A 21,048-nucleotide genomic window follows, 5' to 3' on the forward strand; every position below is an offset into this window, starting at 1 on the left:
TGGCGCATACACCATTTTGTTTTATCAAAAGAAAAGAAAAGTCAGAGCCAGGCTACATATAGGTAGCTGTTGGCTTGCTTAGTGGTTCCCAACCCTGGTCCTCAGGGCACCCCTGTCCTGCATGTTTTAGATGTTTCCCTGCTCCAGCAAACCTGATTCAAATGGATGGGTCGTTAACCAGCTCTGCAGAAGCCTGCTTATGACCATTCATTTGAATCAGGTGTGTTGGAGCAGGGAAACATAAAACATGCAGGACAGGGGTGCCGTGAGGACCATGGTTGGGAACCACTGGGCTAGCTTGTCCCATTCATACAAGCTGTATTAGTATTGCAATTGAAATTCGTACTAATTCTACCATTCGAAGTTCTAGTGAAATTCACCTAGTTGGTATCTAAGGGATTATGTTAGACAAATACTCGATATTTACCATCCATAAATATGTGCCAAAAGTCTGCCTGATTTCACGCTCCTGACTCACTCATTGACGGTCCACAAGAGTACAGGTATAGGTAAAACATGACATGGATTTCAGGAGAAATAGGTTTCGTTAATGTATAGTGTAAGGCAAGTCGAATGGATTTGGGAAAATGGACCGGCTGGGATTTTATATTTTCAGAGCTGGAAAGAAAGACCTATGAGCAGTCACATCGATATTGCCCACATTATCATACAGTATGATCAAATATTGGGGGGGACGTGTGCCCCTGTCCCCCCATAGAATTAGCCTATGCAAGCACCACTATTGTTGTCTTTGATGAATGTTGATGCACCATCCACTGGATCTAGTGGTATGAATCTTTTTATTTTTTGATGATGATAACATTACAAATGTCAAGCTGATTCTCCCCATTCTAAAGAAGGAAAAAAAACTTAAGCTACAAAATTCTAAACCGTTAGAATTTAATTTTTTTGTTGATATACTGTACATTTTTTCAGTTATCTGATCATGATATATATAGAGAATAATTATAGAGTTCATGGTTCTTTTATTATTATTATTTTATGTAAAAAGACTGTTTGCACTGTTTGGGATGTTGTTGGCTTGAGCTATTTACTGAGACCAATGTGTGGAAGAGTAAGCACTTTCATGGTTCATCGTGATGGCATTGTACAGATGATAATTGTTTGTACTGTAGACCTAGTTGTGTATTATTTGATCAGAACAATGTGTTTTCCATTGAAAAGATCCTGTTTGGGTTGAGAATGAACTACAGCGTCAGTTCATTCCTCAGCTGCAACAGACATACATTTAACTTAATAGCAGAACTTGGCATTTGTACAGCAAGTGACATTACATCACTAGTTCCTCAAAACTTAAACAACTGACAAAGTGAGCTCTGGGATGTAATGTTTTCAAGAACATAATTGTATGAAGTATTTTAAGGAGGTCCTGCTATTAATTTGACATGTGTTGCCAAAAGGCAGTATGCTGCTCATATTTTTCCTTGCATAACCTGAGGAAGAAAATATTTTCCTGAACCAAAACATGGAGACGTCACACGCAGTGAGGTGACACCCTCTGTACATGCTCCACTCCTGTCTTTTTGTCACATTCTCCCCACCTGTCAACCTTTTGAATAAACCTTTTCATAAACTCTGCCATTTACCTTCCACTTTACTTTCAATATCCTCTCGATGACTATTCTAAAAACATGTTTGGAGGTGGAGTGAAAAATAGAAATAACTTTCCTATTTGAGTTTCTATCATCTTGTTGCTATAGCTACAGCGGCCATATAGATGGGTGTCCATATGAGCCTGGTTACTGTTTAACCTCTCCACCCACATTTGCCCAGATTAGGAAAATCAATAAGATAACAGGAGTACTGGCCTTACCTTGCGCCAACAACACCTTCCACACAGTAACGCTTGGTTTGCCAAACTTCCATATTTCACACCTGGCATTAGTGAATACTAGGGAGGACAGAAGATCAAGTACATGGTCTGAATTACAGAACAAGGGGACGATATGGTTAATGTCAACTCACAAGTCAGCACAAGTATGGATCCTACATCTGGTGAGTACACACTCTCTTCCATTATTTGGCTCACGGTCTCAGAGAAAATGGAGGACCATGCCATCTGTTTGCGCTATGTAAAAGGTGGATGTCACTTTGCTAAATGGAAGGCATTTCTGACCGGCAATTAGTTCCTGTTGAAAAACATCATTGCCATTGTTGTCAAGGTCTTTCACACCGCCAACATGTAGGAGGAGTGTCCCAGTCATGGACGTTGTTGTAAACCTGCCCAGAGGCAGGAAATATTGATACTTGGATATGATAGCTGGAGAATCAGAGCCCTCAACTAGAGTTGGGTAAAGGAGATGATGTTGATGATGAGGAGGAGGAGAAGGAGGAGGAGGGTGAGTTGAAGAGAACCACTGTTATCGTTATGGTTACTGAACATCATATGTGAACAGCTGTGTCATGGTACATTTCCCGGCATTTGCTCACACTGTCGTATGCTGTTAATAGATCAGGATATTACATTTCCATAATAAAATAATAATTATCAGTGTGCTTGAGTGTGTGCTTCAGGACAACACACACATCACCATGAGGTGTTTTCAGTTGGCCAGCAGGCAAACACACCACATAGTGGCAACGTAAGCATGGAAGTTGTATGGACATTAACGGGGGTTTGTTGTCAGGTCCTCATTCACGCATTTGATTTGCATGTCAGAACTGGGAGATGCAAAACCCTTTGAGTACAGACACAGAGGGATGTACAATGTCCTACCAAGATCACACTGTTGCCCTGTTCTGTAGCAAGATTGGCTTTATTATTTATTCAAAACTGAAACTCTCCCTGGTTTGAGGATGCTGTGAGACATCTTTTCATCTTTTCATCATCCTGCAGTAGATGTAAACAAAGTGCATACTGTCAGAGCACTGAGATAATTGTACTGTACCTTCATTCATTTATGAGGACTAAAACGTGTGTCACGTGGTAAAACGTACTGTGTATGTTCATATTGTTACTGAATTAGGCAGCAACAAATGTTTACCTTCTCTGGGTATTAGTCAGTACAATAGCTGCATTTTGTCAAATCATTTGTTTACCACTTTATGCTTAAAGGATCTTCAAAACCAGGACATACATGTTGCAAATAAATGTATTTGGCAGCGACCAAGTTTAAGCTTCTTTCTGGCCTAGATCTTTGGTAACACTTTGTTTCTTTGTGCAGACAAATATGTGCATTGCAGTGCAGAGGCCACTATAATTTTGCTGACACAATTTGGTTTTGACCCTTCAAAATACAGAAATGTGTACATGAAACTAATTATAATGAATTTAGAGTATCTAGATCATGTGGGGATTGCTAATACTATACAGTATTAGCTTAATACTATGTTATTGTATACAATTATCTACAAATGGGAATTTGTCATCGTTAGTTTTAGTTATACAGTGCCAACACACCAACAAAACACCCACAAAACACCTACTAACTTCCTAGAAACCTAATTTATTGGTAATATTATATTTTCCATAACCAAATTACAGACGTCTAAGTTTAATTGGTCAACGGTCACAACCTGGACAAACTCTTGCAGCTCTATTATTTGCAGAATCAGTTGGCAAAAGCAAACATAACAAACACAATTGAACAGCCCCTCAGCGAACAGATCTGTTTGCCCGAAATGCTGAATGACTTGTGGTGGGGGCCAATTGGCTGGCCGGCAGTCAGCAAGGACCTATCAGCGACAGAGCAGAATGAACAACAGCTAAAGTAAACACCAAGACCTCACCTTTTCTCACATGAATTGGTTTGAATTCCACAGAAAACAACAGTTTGAGTGTAAAGCAGTAGAGCTATGCGCCTTTCTATCCTCATATTAATGAAGGACAATATTAGGGGAGCTCTGCTTGTGGTATGCTGGGATTACTGGAATGATACCACATACCATATATGTATATATATATATGTATATGTATATGTATATATATATATATATATATATATATATATATATAAAAGTAAGACAGGAAGGGCCCTTAGGAACTCTAGATTTGCTGTGACGTGATTGCTACTTCCCTTGAATGTCTCTCAGGCTGAGGCTGAACAAGTCTGTTCCTCACATCACCTCTTTCTGTCTATCATACCGTCAATGACAGTAGGTAAACAGTGGTCATAAACAGCCTGTCTTACATAAGTGTCTCTATTTACAGTAAACCGATTTGCATACAGTGAATAACTGTCCCTCAGTGCAGGTCTGAAGAGTCAGTTACATTTAGGCCTGTCCTATCCTGTTTAAAATAAAATAAAAATACAAATTTGGATTCAGCCTGCATGGTTTCCAATCTGCCAGGCCAGACAGATAGAGAGAGAGAGGCAACCTCATGAGATCTGTCTCACAAAACAGTTCTAGTAAAGCACAGTTCTGTCTTGGAACACAGACAGGTCCTTCTCCTGGTCCAATGGCCCCCATCTGATCCTGAGAGCACGGCAGCCAGGTGAAGAAGAGGGATCTAGTGGAAACCCTGCAGGCAGAGCTACAATTAGCAGCCTGCATGGATGGGGGCATTGCACAAGTCTCCAATCAAATCTCATTGTGACAGGCATTAAAGGATTATCCCTTGTTACCACGCTCCCTTTGGGCCCTGTGGCAGTCCGGTCCTTGCTGCAGCCCAGCTCTCTGCTCCTTCCCTCTCTCCCTCAGTCTTCCTGGGTCGCAGAGAGCTGCAGGCAGCGTCCGTCCAGCCACAGGCTGATGGGCCTAAGCTCAGGGTTGGGAGCCAGGCCTCAGGAGGATGTATGGAGAGGATGGAGCGTCGCTCTACACCACCCCAGGTACAGGACTCACAGTCCCATGGGCTGTTCCACTGCACACCGGGAGCTACTGGGGCTCGTCTGGGAGACAAGGGGCGTTGAGAGGACCTGTGTATGAATCTGTGGGTGTTTGTGTGGATTTCTCCACCACACACAGCAAGCTGCTGTTTGTAACTCTTACTCAACGTAGTGCTGTCAGAAGGGGCCAATGAGCTAGGCTGCTAGCAGAACAAACAAAGTATTGTTACGTGCTGTTAGTGTATGTACACTCTTATGTGTTTTATATAAGGGTTTATTTTGTAAATACAATGAACAGCTTTGACTCCAGGACAGAATTATGTTGCGGAGGTCTCAAGGACCTGCATACCTTTTTCTTTTCTTTTTGGGGCAACCTATAAATGCAAGAACAAACTAAAGCAGTGTAACCACATTTCTGTTTCAAGTCCGAAACATATCAGATGCAGGGACTAGCCCACACAGATGTGAAACATTGTGGAGAAACACGATTCTAAAACATGGCAAACTTTGACCACAAGGAGGCATTACTACCTCGTGACTGTCCGATCTGTACACTGATGCATGGGTTTTTCGGCATGTTTTGTTCATTACTATCGATGTGCAGCACTATCTGACCGTCTGGCCTTTTTGCTCCTCACAGTGTTGACAGATCAGTTAGTGCTTCAGGAGCTGAGGTCATTCCAGTGACCCAGCTGGCCTGCAGAGGCGGAGAGACGCAGTGAGTTGAAGCGTTGTGACAAAAGGCAACGAGAAGGGATGTAAAAACATAATAGTGCACAACAAATTCATTACTAAAATGAACCCTTAGATGGGTCAAATATTTCACGCCGATATCAACAAAGGCTCAAAGTGTCTTCTAGAAATCTTGGTGACTTTTTGCTGCTTGCATTGGTATCTGATAGGTTTGAGACGATGGTGGATAAGACTAAATCCCTTGACCTCATGAATCTTGAGGTTGTAGGTAAAAGCGATAGATTGAGTGATGACGAACGGGCCAGGAGAGAAACATCCAGATAAGTGGCCCGAGATGAGAAGCTGACATGAGTGACTGGGCCAGCGGTCAAAATGAATCCTCAGCAAAACAGCAGTTAATGATTGCTGAGGTTTATCAGGCACTGTGATTGATTTACGCGGAGCATCGGTCTGCATGTTTATTGATGCAACTGTTTACTTACTTAGTGCACTGGGGCTACCTGGGGTTTTCGGTCAGGCATAGTGAAAACTACGGACTGATGTGAAAGAATGTTTTACGAATATTTTGAACAGAACATACTCCAAAAGAGGTCGCTGACATGTAGTTATTTCCAATGTTAAGAGCATTTTTCTTGTGACATCCACAGCTGTTTGGAATTTAATGTGTGACATTGAAAGACTATTCAAACAGCTATTTCATGTTCAGTCATTTTAGAGAGTGTGAACCTCAAATTAAATCCAAGCACCAAGAAGATGCAATCAATCATGCTTTGATGTTATCTGCTGATGTGTCTATTGCTGTGAATAGCCAGTCATGCAAACTACACCTCTTTATGTCTTTCATTTCTCTTTCTCTATTTCTATGGTAAAGTCTTCCTATCTCCCCTTTAACCTCCATGCTGCACACCTTTATTTGCTGACACCTTTATTGCCCAGTAATACTGGGGGTTTGATGCCGTACAAAATTTAGTCCCTGGTGGTTTATGATTACCTTGAGACCAAACAGACAAGGTTGAAAATCATGAGAACCCTTTTCATGTCAGAGAACTCTACAGATCCTATGAGACAGTTCTAATTCGCTTACAGTATAAAAGCAACATTCCAAAGCACGTCTCTATGATGAGAAATAACAATTCAACTGTTGTTCAAATGAGATATCTTATAGAGCACTTTTAAATAATTAACAATCATTCCAGGCTAGCTAAGATAGACAATCTTAAGGAGACCCCAAAGGTTTTTTTGCAATGCGAGTTTGACAATGCAGTGAACACAGGACGGGCCTACCCTGTAGTCTGTTTCATGACATTTAATGAATGAAATTAGTTTCTTTCAGAAACAAACTTCTTTCTTACATCATTTGAAACAAAAACCATGTAGAATCAAAAAATTAGACCATTTGTATTTCTAATGGTAGATACTTGACCGAATGAGCTTCAATGAGAAAGTACAGCGGAGATGTGGGTGGGGGAGGGGGGGGGGGAGAATTAAGATAACATCATTATCTAACATTAGAATTATAGCGAATATCATTTCCGCCATAAAGCAACAGATGACATCCATTTTAACCAATATACACATAAAAAGACACAACAATATTCTGTTGCCACATAATAGACAGTATTCCCTCTCAGCCAGTCAGAGGGGCTTGCTTAAGCGGTGTGGTTTGTAGATAGTTATCTGTTGACAAGGTCTTCGCCATGACACTACACTCACATATCACCTGCATCCAACACAGACAAGCAGAGCCAGACTGCAGATCGAGCCTGAAAATGTGCTGCAGCAAGCACATTACCACCTTCTTTCTTTCAGGCTTATCATAATCAACACTCCAACATGGCCATCATAAACACTCACATTTTACCTGTAGTGGAGCTATAGGAACAAAGAAAGTTCCTATACAATGTATTCCATATCCTATAGCTTCAGGAAGGCCGAACTGGTTTTCCCCCAAAATCTGATATGTCCAGTGTGTTTCTTTTAGCTTCAACTACCTCTTGCCATTGGGATCTAACTTGTAAAATGCAATGGAGTCATTGAGCAGAAGGTACAAATAGGCAGTGGTGACAAATGGAGTTTGGTCAGTGGTCGGAGATTCCTATTTAGAAGATAGACAGGACTTTGTTCACAAACTGGAGTTTGAAGTTTCAACTGGGAGAATCACACAAGTGTTACATCAGTTCTCAGTATTCCTTTGACTTTTAGCCCTGGGGCAGGCAGGCAGGCAGGCAGGCAGGAAGTTTGGGTGACTGATTATAAGACAGGACTCCCATCCCAACATAGCTGCTTCATAAAAACCGCTTGTGTGATTCCAAGACAGGGCATCTTGGAATAACGTTATCTTTGGATTCTCTTAACAATTGTCATAGTTGTCATTGATTTTAAGAGAGATACAAGTTAAATACATCAAAATGCTATTTTGAGAATCCCACTATAGAAAACAAACGGTGTCCTGGTCTTCTGCAGAGGGTTGCATGGGGTCTGCACTGGCAGGTGTGTGGGAGTTAAAAGAATGTATTAGCTAAGTGAGGTGTATGTGCCCAGTGAACTATACAACCTACAAGTTGTACCAGCAGCTTTATGAAGCACCCCAGCACTACCTACCCAGGGGTGAGGAAAGAAGTCTATCTGTGTGATAATGAAGATTACACTGAAAAACACTGGAGATGTATGTGAGGTGGTGATGATGAGAAAGTTTCTCTCCCTATCTGCACCAGGGTCGAACAGTGTGTAACTGTGTCTGTGATTAAGAAAGCTCTAACCTTGCAGATTATACTTTATAGGCCTGTATATGGCTGTTCTTGGAGGAGTTCACAGTAAATGAAGATGGTGGTGACGATAAAGTGTTTTAATGGCAGGTTAGATAAGATTTGTTCTAAGTGACTCATTCATTACCTCTCACAGATTTCTGCTGCCACATTAGTGTTTCAAGACAGTGAACCAACCTCGTAAACAAATACGCCAATTTCTCAGGGTTTTCCTTTAAAGAGACTGAGCTGTATGAAAATGTGATGTATGTATGATGTAATGACCCCTGTCACCTCTGCCAACAACTGTTTCAAAAGTCAAAGATTTTCCTAATTGAAGCATTGACGTCAACATTGTAGTTTTATGTAATACATTCAGAATGTTACAAAAGAACCCCCCCCCCCCCCGTAAAATAAGAGCAGTATGTTCTGAATGATGGGACGTAGACTGAACACCAACTCTCTTGATGAAGCTTGATGACATCATTGTCTCTGCTGAGAGGATTAAAGGGTTTTCATCAACATGCTCAAGAACTCGCTGAGCACCAGACTGGGGGAATGTTATGGTGTTTGCCTGAAAGAGATTATTTTATGAATCTTATATACTTTATGCTCTAGGTGGGTGGATATCAAGTTAACCTGCATGGCTTAACTGCACCAGCCAGGTCTCTGTGAACCTGAGACCGTTGACCTGTTGCTTTGTACTGGCACTTTCCCTTCTTTAAACACAGGAGTAGTGTTTGCTGTGTCCCATTTACAATTATTTGCCTAATATTGCAACATTTATTTTTTAAGATTTGAGTAGCTTTCTGTGGACGAAAAACCCAAAATATGTTTATACGATGGCATCATTAAGACTATACAGATTAATCCTCAGATTAATATGTTAGATAAATCCTCTATGAGACCTCAAAATACAGTACTGTACAGCCAAACCAACATGCTGTATCAATACTGAAGGTGAGGCATTTATAATCTCACACTCCTCCATTACATAACCAATGTCCCTTAAAATCATTCAATTTGACTTTTAAAAGAGACACTTCTTAGTTCTGAACAGCTTTTAGGCATTTGGATCAGGGTGCTGTGTCACATGTGCACAGTATTTTGTGGAACAATGAACTCTTTTACATAAAGGCAACAGTTTACTCTTAGCCAGAGTAATTTTTCTTGTTAATTATGCAAGAATTAACTGAGATTTAACAGAGACAAATTACACGTGAAAATATAATTTAATCCAGACTACAGACTCCCTTTTATGACACTTTTCCAGGTAAGATACACCTCCACTCTATCTAAACACTGAAATAGAAGGATAAATACAATGTGGATCATTTGCACTCATGCAACATACTGGTGTACAATGGTCTTTATCGAGAAATGTTGTTTCATTTGTATTATCACATGGATTAACTGGTTTAAACTGGTTAACGGCGATGATGTAAAGTTGCCACAGCGATCTGGCATAAGTTTCACATTTAATGGCTCTCACAAAATTGTTGATCCATTGCTGACAGTAGGGTGGAGGCAGAGAAGAGGAGAGGAGAGAGGGTGGGTTGGAAGGAGAGAGCTACAGAGAGATCCAAGTTGTGTTATCTTTCAAAAACAACCCCTGATTCCCCATTGAGGAGGCTAGTTAAACATCAACCAGACTGCCACACTACCTCTCTCCTGGTTAGACCTGGGAGGAGGAGATCTCTGCTGTCAGTCACCAGCCAGGCAGGCTCCTCGTGGTCTACACTAGGCTGGATGAGACGGTCCTCATCACACACACACACGTGCGCAGGGGGGAGGGGGGGGGGGGGGGGTAGACCTACCTAGGGGGCGGGGCGTAGCCAAATAGAGGGTGGGGGTTATGGTGGTGGGGGCACTTGACTTCTGCCTCTTGGACAAGTCTTTCGTCCCACTGTCAGGTAGCTGAGCATTTGTTTGTCCAAAGTACTAGTAGAGATGGACATGGCAGACTACAGCGAGGCCTTGGACCCAGCCTACACCACCCTGGAGTTTGAGAACATGCAAGTGCTTGCTATGGGCACAGGTGAGTCACACACTGTGAGCCAATACTGAACTTTGAGACGTTTGACTACTGAAATATCTAGTCAGATGGGCTGTAAGGATGTGATTAAAATGGTTTGTCAGGTGCCTATTTCCTCACGTCAGAAAAGGCATGAGAATGTGTTACGGCCTGTGTTTTGGACATCCGTGTTTTTTCCTGGCCATCACTTTTTGTTCTGATGGAACTGAGTGCACTTCAACGTTAATTAATTTGGCTTTGGGTAGAAAACCAGTATAGAGTGAATCTTTCCTGTTCTAACATGCACACTGTTGTGATAGTGGTTTTATTTCACTCCAGGCTGGATGGGTAGGGTAGGATAGACATTCAGACACAGCAGCATGGGGATTCAGTCTCATGAACATCCCTCTCCTGTTACCAAATGGTGGGTTCCCACACGTTCTGTTGTGTAGATGAAGCTCACAAGGAGGGTTTTTCTCACAGCTGTCTGACAGAATAATACATTACACCTTGTAAGCTCAGATGACACTGCCATAATTCCCTATTCAGTCTCCCATGACATTTGGATGGGAACTTGATTCTTCAATTAATACATTTTCCTCACAAGCAGCGTAGCCAATTGATTGTTGTAATTCCCACTAAGTAGTGTTGTTCAACTTTGAGCGGAAACAAACATATTAAAATATATATATAGATGTAAAACACAGTGGAAGTCTACATCATCAGTTTTGGACTGTTTTTTTGATTAAGGAGCTTTCTATGAGCTATGATTGATTGAACCAGTCATCTTATTGATGACTGTGAGGACGGATGAGAGAAGACAGTCTCAGTTGATTGCCTTTTCCGAGGTAATCAAGCCCTCATCAATTTAGCTCTGTTTGTTTAGTCTTAGGGCTTTCAGCTTTCAGATAGGCAGTAAATACTGTCATAGATCATGGGAGATACTTATTATACCCCCTTTGATCAGTTGGTCAAGCTGACTGCAATAACAGTGCTGTTCTCACCTTGGTGAAATACAATATTCACACATCTCATACCCAATTAATAAACACAATTTATTTGATGGTATACTCTTCTTCATAATATTTTCTGACTGCACATGGGAGCGCATAGGAGATTACTTTTCTGTGCATCAACTCTCTCACTAACGCATGTGATGCATGACACTAGGGACCAGCTTTTCATTCGGATCTATCCTGGGTGGATCCTCCTTGTGGGTCTATCCTGTGACCCACAAGCAGGATCCAGTGATTGTTTACCTGATGCCAACATCCACTTTCTCTCCACTGTTTCTCCCAATCTCCCATCTCTTCATCTTTCCTTCCCTCCCTCTCCTCCATCTCCTTCTCAGACTCCTCGCCGGCTGAGAGTGCAAACATGAACACAGCTAACCACCTGGGGGCGGGCACTCTGTGCGCCATCTGCGGGGACCGGGCCACGGGCAAACACTACGGAGCCTCCAGCTGTGACGGCTGCAAGGGCTTCTTCAGACGAAGCGTCCGCAAGAACCACATGTACTCGTGCAGGTGAGAACCTGCCCTCAGAGCACAGATGTCAAGTGATAGGTGACTCCATTGCATGACCATTCCATTGATTGCTTGATGGTCGTTTTGAAAGTTGCCATTGATCTGTTCTGGTTTAGCAACTAGGAGGAGGCTGTGACTTGAATAGTTCACTAACAATATTGTAAAGAAACTTTTCTCTTGGTTGGCAGGGACTTTCCCCAGGATCGACCCTAAACTGTCTTTATCATACTTTACAGGTTCAACAGACAATGCATCGTAGACAAAGACAAGAGAAATCAATGCAGATACTGTAGACTGAAGAAATGCTTCAGAGCCGGCATGAAAAAAGAAGGTATCAACTGTATGCTTACTAATTTTATTCATTTCACAAAACGTAATTCAATAAACCTATTCTTTCAAGGAACATTTAAGAGCATTTCAAGCACATGAAGACATTAGTAGCAGAGATTGACCCAGTCTCTCTAAGCAGTGAACATCCAGTTTTATCGTCCGGCCACTATCGTAGAGTGAGGTCAGAGCTGTCTCAGTCAGACTGCTCATGTGGTATGTTGCAATTGCCAAGAGAGCAGTGCCTTGTTAATGTTCACTCTGGGATGCACTGAAGTCTATGACCGGCTTATGCTGAGCAAACATTTCTGAAGGCATTATAGCCACATACTGATAAACACCACGACTGTGGAAGGCCTTTCCCCTCTAAAAAGGTCCATCCTCACATCTCTAATTTTAGGAAATTGTACCAAACAGAATCCCATGCTATTATTCCTTTCAAACATTTAATCTGTGTAATTGACATTAAAGAGACAGTCAGAGAAAGCTGGTTGGAATGCAACAACTGAAGTAGGAATGTTTCTTTCCCAGCTGTACAGAACGAGAGAGACAGGATCAGCACCAGGAGATCCAGCTATGAAGACAGCAGTTTACCATCTATCAATGCACTTATCCAGGCAGACGTCCTCTCAAGACAGGTATGGAACATGGTGGCCACCCTAATCTAAATAATTATATGTAACAGCCACATTTGGCCATGTAAATGACGGCACATGTCCTATGTAGATTTCGTCACCCGGTCCTTTAATGAATGGAGACATCAGAACTAAGAAGATCGCCACCATCACAGATGTATGTGAGTCGATGAAGCAGCAGTTGTTGGTGCTGGTGGAGTGGGCTAAATACATCCCTGCCTTCTGTGAGCTGCCCCTGGATGACCAGGTGAGACACATGGAGAGACACCAGGTCACTTATCTACCAGACTACAACTCCTGTGACCTCCTTCACATAACTTCAGCCACATTATAAAAAAACAAATGGTTCCAAATGTGACTGGTGTTATCATTGATCATTATTGAAGAACATGCTGAATGTGATCCTATCTAACAGGTTATGGTAAAAGTTATACAGTGGGTTAAAAACATGTTTTCAGCACTGGCCTCTTCTCTCTGTATCCTCGGGTGGAGTGGTTAATGTGTTTTAATGTCCGGTTAGAATATGATGAGCTGGTTTGAAAGTTCTATCTATCTTGTCCAAAACAGTCTTGAATCATTAACACTGTGATCACTGGGGCTTGGTAACTGATTTGCTGATGTTTAATTGGTGAGGGTTCCAACAGGTATCTTCACACACTCAGGCACATGCGGCCACACACCGCCAGTGCAATGTAGGGAACATCTCTCATTCGTTCGAATTCTCCCAAAGGGACACATTTCAACTGAAGTCTTTAGATTTTAATTTTGGGAAAATAACACACTGCTAAGAAGCATTGCCGATAGGTCAAGCTAGTCTCTACACCAACTTTCGCGTCATGTTTTAAATACATGTAAAAGCAAGAACGTGAGCTTCAAACAGAGGTGTTATTCAGCAGGTGATCAGTTAAATGGACTGTTTCAGGTGGCCTTGCTGCGAGCCCATGCTGGGGAGCACCTTCTCCTAGGAGCTGCTAAGAGGTCTATGCTGTACAAAGATCTTCTGCTATTAGGTACAGTACAAACCACCAGTATCAATGTCAGGGTAGATATCTAACACAGTCCAAACAGGACTGGTGTTCACATGAAAATGATTTGTTTTCTCAATTGTAAAACAAGCTCCCAGTTCTAACCTAAACATGTATTTGATTCCGTATCAAACAGGAAATGACCACATTATTCCCAGGAACTGCCCAGAGCTGGAGGTGAACCGAGTAGCAGTGAGGATCCTGGATGAGTTGGTGCTGCCATTCCAGGAACTTCAGATAGACGATAATGAATATGCTTGTTTGAAAGCTATTGTTTTCTTTGACCCAGGTACTTAACGCTTAATAACCATACTCATAGGCACAATCAAATATAAATGTGATCCAGCGAGATCATGATTACAATATTGGACACTTTACACTATCATGGAAAGTATCACACAAGTAAAACTTGTTGGGCTTTCCAGGGGTAAGTGGGTATTGAAATTGATCTTGTTTTGGTAACACAACCTTCAACTGTCCTTTACAACACATACTCCTTAATGTAAAGTGTTTCCCAATATTGTGCTTTCAAAAACCACAGTAAATTAATGCTAACTGTAAACTGTCACATGGAGCATTTAAGGTGTAGTGTCACCTTTCTAACCTTGCCGCCCTCTCTCTCGCTCTCTCTCTCTCTCTCTCGCTCTCTCTCTCTCTCTCTCTCTCTCTCTCTCTCTCTCTCTCTCTCTCTGTCTCTCTCTCTCTCTGTCTCTCTCACACTCCCTTTCTCTCTGTCTCTCTGTCTGTCAATTTCTCCCTCTTTGTCCTTCTCTCTCTCTGCCTCTTTGCTGAACCAGACGCAAAAGGTCTTAGCGACCCAGGCAAGATCAAGCGGATGCGCTACCAGGTCCAAGTCAGCCTGGAGGACTACATCAACGACAGACAGTATGACTCCAGAGGGAGGTTTGGGGAGCTGCTGCTTCTGCTGCCCACTCTGCAGAGCATCACCTGGCAGATGATCGAGCAGATCCAGTTCGTCAAGCTCTTTGGCATGGCCAAGATCGACAACCTGCTCCAAGAAATGCTTCTTGGTGGTAAGAATGTATACGTCATTTGCATAGTTGCTAAGATAACTACTGATCCATGTGACCCAAAGTTGAGTGAATTTAATTGACAGTTTCCATGAGTTGGCGAGTTGGAAACATTTCCATACCGTACATTCAACAGAAGTGCAGGTTTATGATGATCACAGAAGACAGTGTTATAGTGTAACTGAAACAAACAGAATGGTTCTCTCTCTCAGGCTCTGCCAACGAGGCCCTTCATGCACCTCATTCTCTACATCCTCACCTGGTACAGGAGCACCTCAGTAACAATGTCATTGTGGCTGGCAACATGGCCACTTCAATCCACAACGGACAAATATGTAAGTAACGGTCATTTCAGTCATCGCAATTTAGCTCGATTGAAGATTACGTATCTCAGAGCTTTTATCAACATCATCTTTATTGCTGTCACATTATCTAGATCTGGCCCAGCTAATGACACAGTACAACAAACAGTATTTGTAATATCATGGATATCGTAAACATTATTGGAGGCCAGCGATGGGCTTTACAACACTGGCATCTAGTCCCATATGCAGCCTGCAGGCCCAGTCAGGTAGTTGGAAGGACAAACAGGCTTGGCAGAAAAGTAATCCTCTATGTTCTTCACAAGAAACTAATCTGGCTTATTTTGTCAAAGAGAGCTTCTGTTATTTTTCTTAACATTTTTAATGCTCTCAGAAATTTCACAAAAGTGCTTATTCCGCGTCTGAAATGTGTGTTTTCTCAGAAATGTTAGCCTATACCTCAACGTTAAGGTGTTTATTTGTGTTTTGTGGGATGTTTCAACAGTTCAACATAATGTGTTGTTATGGTCTATTGCAGCCACTCCTGAAACCCCGATACCCTCTCCACCAACTGCCTCAGGCTCAGAACATTACAAAATGTCCCAGGGGGTGATAGCCACCGTGCCCAAGCAGCCAAGCTCCATCCCTCAGCCCACTATCACCAAGCAGGAGGCCGTTTAGCAACTCGTCGGACAAATTCAACCATGTAAACAAAATAATCATCATTACAAGCTACTCATTTTCCCTTCTAGACAATTTCAATAGGGCAACACAATATACAGAAGTAAATTTTTAACTAGGCTATATTGAATAGGATGAAAAGTTAAAACACTAAAATATATTTATCTAAACTGAGACTCAGTTTAGATAAATTTATCGGTCTAACTGTTTAGGACAAAGTAGCTGTTTAAGAGAAGAGTACTTTATAGCAGGGGTTAAAGAGTGTACTCCAGTTAACATCAATACCCACAGATATGAGGTGCTTCTTTATTTTGATAAAATGTCCTACATATACACAAGTGTGTTGATTAAACAAATGCATTTGACTTATAGTAAGAGTAATGCAAGGTAGACAAAGTACAGCCTCTAAGCCTACAGTATATAAGTTAGGGTTACTTAATGTTTGTATGAATGTTACAACAGGCCAATGACGAGGCATGCTTTTGTGTTGCACAGTATTTGTAAGATGGCTGACTATAATAGACCAAATGTATGGTCAAGACTTTGCAATAAATGCAATGTCACATTTTAAAGCTTTTAAGAAGACGAGTTGGTTCTGAAAAGAAACATGTTTTAATGTATCCTCTATAACCTTTGACAGGTTCAGTTATCCCTCCCAATTATGTATTTACTGGAAATGTGTAAAGTTGTGCAACATGTTGAGATTGAGAGAGCATTTAATACTGTCTCCTAAAACCACTTTAATAAAGTTAAAGGCATTTACAGGTTTAGGAACACATCATTTCCAGATACAAGCAAACGTTTTTAGACATTTTCAGTTTTCCTGTAAAGAGATGTTATTTTTTTCTGCTTAGAATGCAATTTTGTCATTGTGTCTTGACAGAAATAACTGTGCATTACAAACTATATACAAATATACTGCCTTTAACTAGAAATATGGGCAGTGGTTCACCTTACAATGTGAAGATGAATAAAATTTAAAGGTTTATTTTTACATCGAATTGTGCTGTCACATTTTATCTTATTAACTTATCTTATCTATGTCGATATGCTTTTCAGGAGATAAAGTTTGGAATGTAGAAGGGGTAGGCTAATTTGAAAAACATGTTACTGATGAAATCACGAGGCCTACGTGGCAGTGCACGGTCAAGGATAATTAGGACTGGGTGTCGCCAGATGATAAAATGTCGTAAAGTCATTATAGATAGTGCGATTATATGCAAGAAAGCCAGGCGCCTTCTATTCCAGCTTTATCCTATTCCCACATGAGCAGAAGACAGTTTATAGTAGGTTCAACTCCTGACAGCGGGACAGAGCACACGAACGCGAATACACCGAAAACTAGTTTTACCAGTATCTTTAAAAGGTTTTGCATGTGTCCCTATCTATCTTTATGCTTGTTGGCTGGGGCAGCAAATGGTCTGTATTCTCCATAAAGCAGGCAAAACCATCTGCGAAACGGAACTCGTACGCACTTGCACCACCTATAGGATGAAAAAAATACTGACATATGCCATGTCAAATGTTTACCTTATTTTTTTTGAATTAGCATATTATAAGGCCGCAATTGACTATAATTGTATATGATAAACATTAAATATTGTATAAAAAGCCAAGAGAAAAAACTGTAGGCCTACCAACACACTTTCATAAAACGTGAGGTAATTAATAAATACAAATAGGAAAAGGAACAATAAATGTTGTTTAGATTCTCTATCTATCTAAATATGTAATAAGATAAACTTGAAGAATAAATTGTTTGACCTAAAAATTTGAAAAAAAAAATTGTTGATCTTAAAATGTTTACATAATTTCAAGAAGGTATACGGCAACACATGACGCACTGACATCACATGCTACATAATTAACCAAAGAGAAAGCGCACAACGCTTACGTAGACAATCCCGGAACAGATCATGCTCTGACACTAGGCTGGGTTGATATTGAACGCTTCTGTGATGCTATCTAGTCAACCGTAGTTTTGCGGTAAAATTAGGATTTTCGTCATGTGTATCTCATAGATGACCACAAGGACTGACCAAGAAAATTATCATAACACATTCAGGTTCGTAGATATCCAGTCACCCTCTAGGTTACTCGCATACTTGAAGACAGCCCAACTCATCGTCGTTCTGTCAAAACTGTTTGAATATAAATACTGTTCTTGCATGACAGTCACTCGTAAAATGTGTATTTTATTGTTGTTCTTTTGTGGAAAATGCAAACCCCATCATTGTTTTGTGGCTTGTAAGCTGCATGTACAAATCTCAATGACACAATTGTGTCTCTCATGGTAATGGTTTTTGATGGTCTGTTTAGTTTGTTGTCTGACTGATGAATTTCAGAATTAGAAGCCAAAAAGAGTTCTACTTCTTGTCTCCATGACAATTCCTGAGACGGTATTATTGTATTTACTGTATTTATTATTATTATTATTATATATGTATTATCTTTTTTTCTTTAACAGAAGCATATTTGGTCAATGGCAGAAGATAATGACAGTATTGATCTCGGGTCCACCATGGACCCCATAGTGCCTGTTAGTGGGTTCCCTGGCCCTCCTCCCCCTATCTACACCTGCACCCTGACCCCAGAGCTGGTGGCCAAGGCCAGGGAGGAGCTCCAGGAGAAGCCAGAGTGGCGTCTTCGGGATGCCCAGGCACTGAGAGACATGATCCTGAAGGAGCAGCCTAACCTCAGGACCCGGCTGGATGATGCCTTCCTTCTGCGATTCCTCCGAGCCAGGAAGTTTGACTACGACCGTGCCCTGCAGCTTTTGCTCAATTACCATGGGGGCAGGAAGGCCTGGCCGGAGGTGTTCCAAGACCTTAAGCCCTCCACTGTGAAACATGTCCTGGACCTGGGCTTCCTCTCAGTCCTGCCCCATCCAGACCCCAGTGGGCGCTACATCCTCTGTCTACGACCTGGTCAGTGGCTGTTCTCACTACTGCACATATGCTTGTCATTTTAAATCAAACTCTTATCGCAGCTAGGATGTAAATCAGTGGGAAGCAAGGTGGCCCGATTGATTAAAGTGTTATACGATTTGTTTTTCAGGAAAATGGAAACCAAACGACTATCCGTTTGTTGACAACATACGAGCCATCTACCTGACTCTGGAGAAGTTGATTCAGCCAGAGGAAACCCAGGTCAATGGGATAGTCATCCTCGCAGACTACACTGGGGTAGGATTGTCTCAAGCATCGAATCCAGGCCCCTTCCTGGCTAAGAAAGTTGTGAGCATTCTCCAGGTAAATCATTGTATTTTACATTGAAGACATGTTAGCATCTCTCAGAATAAGATATAAACCATCCTTACTAGCCAGATCAAGCAGCCCATGTTTGGCTATTTGTATGCTGCATTGTATAATAAAGTTGATAATACTGTTATTATTTTTGTTACACTGCAATGCCATTGGGATCAAACTGTAATAACAGTTCTTACATTCTCATTCTGATCCGTATGTTTTCTGATCAATATCGTACAGGATGGATTCCCTATTAGAATCAAAGCTGTCAACATAATTAACGAGCCTCGGATATTCAAAGGGATCTTTGCCATCATCAAGCCTTTCCTGAAAGAGAAGATGGCAGAGAGGGTAAGCGTTTTGTTTTTGCCTCTTAAAAGAGTCAGTATTTTACACAAAAGGCCTTGAAGTAGATCATTGCATTTACATATCTTACACCTCCAAAACAGTCCAATTTTAGAATGATTTAAGTGAATCAAAAACATGTCTTTGTACTTGTTCCTTCAGTATGTGCTCCATGGGTCCGACCTGCGTTCCCTACACCGTAACATTCCCCAGTCGGTCCTGCCAGAAGAGTATGGTGGCGTGGCGGGCCAACTAGACATGTCCTCCTGGTCAAAGACTCTTCTGGACTCAGAGGAGGAATTCCTAGTGGAGTTCTGCCAGCCAGATCCACTGGAGGGCGTAGTGCTACCAGAGTCCATGCTGTTTGAAGGGGACCAGGCGAGCGGTCAGGATGACGACTCCTTCAGGGGCCTCCGTTCTCAGCTCTATTATTGCTACTGAGAGAGAGAGAAGGACAGAGAGGGAGAAATTGACAGACAGAGAGACAGAGAGAAAGGGAGTGTGAGAGAGAGAGAGAGAGAGAGAGAGAGAGAGAGAGAGAGAGAGAGAGAGAGAGAGAGAGAGACAGAGAGAGATAGAGAGAGAGAGAGATAGACAGAGAGAGACAGAGAGAGACAGAGAGAGACAGAGAGAGACAGAGAGAGACAGAGAGAGAGATGGCACTGGCAATGCTGGTGCTATTGGGAGGACATTACTGACTGGCAATGCTGCTGCTACTGAGAGGACATTACTGTTTCTTTTGTAACATGTAGACTTAATCATGTTTTAATGAGGCAGTGTTATGTTCTAAAAGTGCTACAGGTCAAAGAGCAAAATAGTGCTCTCTGCATTCTTTTTACCCTGCACACCATTATCATTGGCAGCTTCAGACTCTTAATGTTTTTTGTGTGTGTGCAGATGCATGTTTACACATTGGTAGGGATCCAAATCGATTTTAAATGTGTACGCTTTTCAAGGTAATTAATCCACGCTCAAGAAAACATTTTCCTCTTGGAAAATCCCCGAGTGTCACGCCAATCTTAATCTAGTCAGAATGTGCATGCCCCAGCCATTCCTAGACCAGCTCTGCATGGTCACAGAGTTCTGCACCTCTGTCGTTTCCAGCACTGTTATAATCTAAACCCCATTTATGCTTTGCCTTAATCAAAACAAAAAAAAATATAGATTAGAAAGGGGTTTTCTACCAAAGCAATAGTTATGTGCATTATCATTCTTTTACACGGTCTTGAATTCACTGATGCTGTATCTTATTATTTTGTACTGTTTTATTTCCTGCCTTATGTTTTCTTTTCCTCAAAATACCAATAGAGTGAAACGGGCTTCATTGCATTCCTATGTTAGAATGGGAAAGTAGTGTTTGTCAATTAAATGGATATATGTCCTGTGTCTGCCAATACATGCCAAAATAAGACTAACAACAGCCATTTACAAATTTGGTTATAGGGTGCCAATGTTGTACTGACAATAGCCTATATATTTTTTTCTAATACATCAGGTCAAATTTTGTTGTATTTTTATTTGTTTGCTATCCATTTCGTTCAACTATTAAGCTAAACCTGCACTTGTTCATGTTTTAAGCATGCACTCTGCAGTGCTGTTTTGCAGAGAGGAGATTCTAATAATAAACCCAATTTCAAATCATAAGTCTGGTATGTTGAATGTGAGTAATGCTTGATTTCCAGAGCAA

General features: G+C 41.4%; 2 protein-coding genes across 3 annotated transcripts; both read left to right on the plus strand.

Annotated features, from left to right (window-relative positions):
- The first annotated feature begins 10,098 nt into the window (after positions 1–10,098).
- On the plus strand, positions 10,099–16,762 carry hnf4a (hepatocyte nuclear factor 4, alpha). 2 transcript variants are annotated; one of them, XM_084679299.1, is made up of 10 exons: positions 10,099–10,265; positions 11,593–11,767; positions 12,004–12,107; positions 12,626–12,732; positions 12,821–12,976; positions 13,652–13,739; positions 13,891–14,043; positions 14,552–14,788; positions 14,998–15,120; positions 15,626–16,762. In XM_084679299.1, exons 1-10 carry the CDS (start codon positions 10,178–10,180, stop codon positions 15,766–15,768), a joined length of 1,374 nt encoding a protein of 457 aa, XP_084535425.1. In that variant the 5' UTR covers positions 10,099–10,177; the 3' UTR covers positions 15,769–16,762. The 2 variants fall into 2 exon arrangements, with proteins under 2 accessions (XP_084535425.1, XP_084535426.1); XM_084679300.1 differs by having other exon boundaries at positions 12,004–12,098.
- A 906-nt stretch (positions 16,763–17,668) lies between these two features.
- ttpal (tocopherol (alpha) transfer protein-like) lies at positions 17,669–21,005 on the plus strand. The gene is made up of 5 exons (XM_084679304.1): positions 17,669–17,833; positions 18,236–18,695; positions 18,826–19,019; positions 19,257–19,367; positions 19,524–21,005. Exons 2-5 carry the CDS (start codon positions 18,251–18,253, stop codon positions 19,800–19,802), a joined length of 1,029 nt encoding a protein of 342 aa, XP_084535430.1. The 5' UTR covers positions 17,669–17,833; positions 18,236–18,250; the 3' UTR covers positions 19,803–21,005.
- Positions 21,006–21,048: the final 43 nt, after the last annotated feature.

The sequence above is a fragment of the Hypomesus nipponensis genome, chromosome 18 (genome assembly GCF_054491055.1).
Source record: "Hypomesus nipponensis isolate SF chromosome 18, ASM5449105v1, whole genome shotgun sequence".
NCBI classification, from domain to species: domain Eukaryota; kingdom Metazoa; phylum Chordata; class Actinopteri; order Osmeriformes; family Osmeridae; genus Hypomesus; species Hypomesus nipponensis.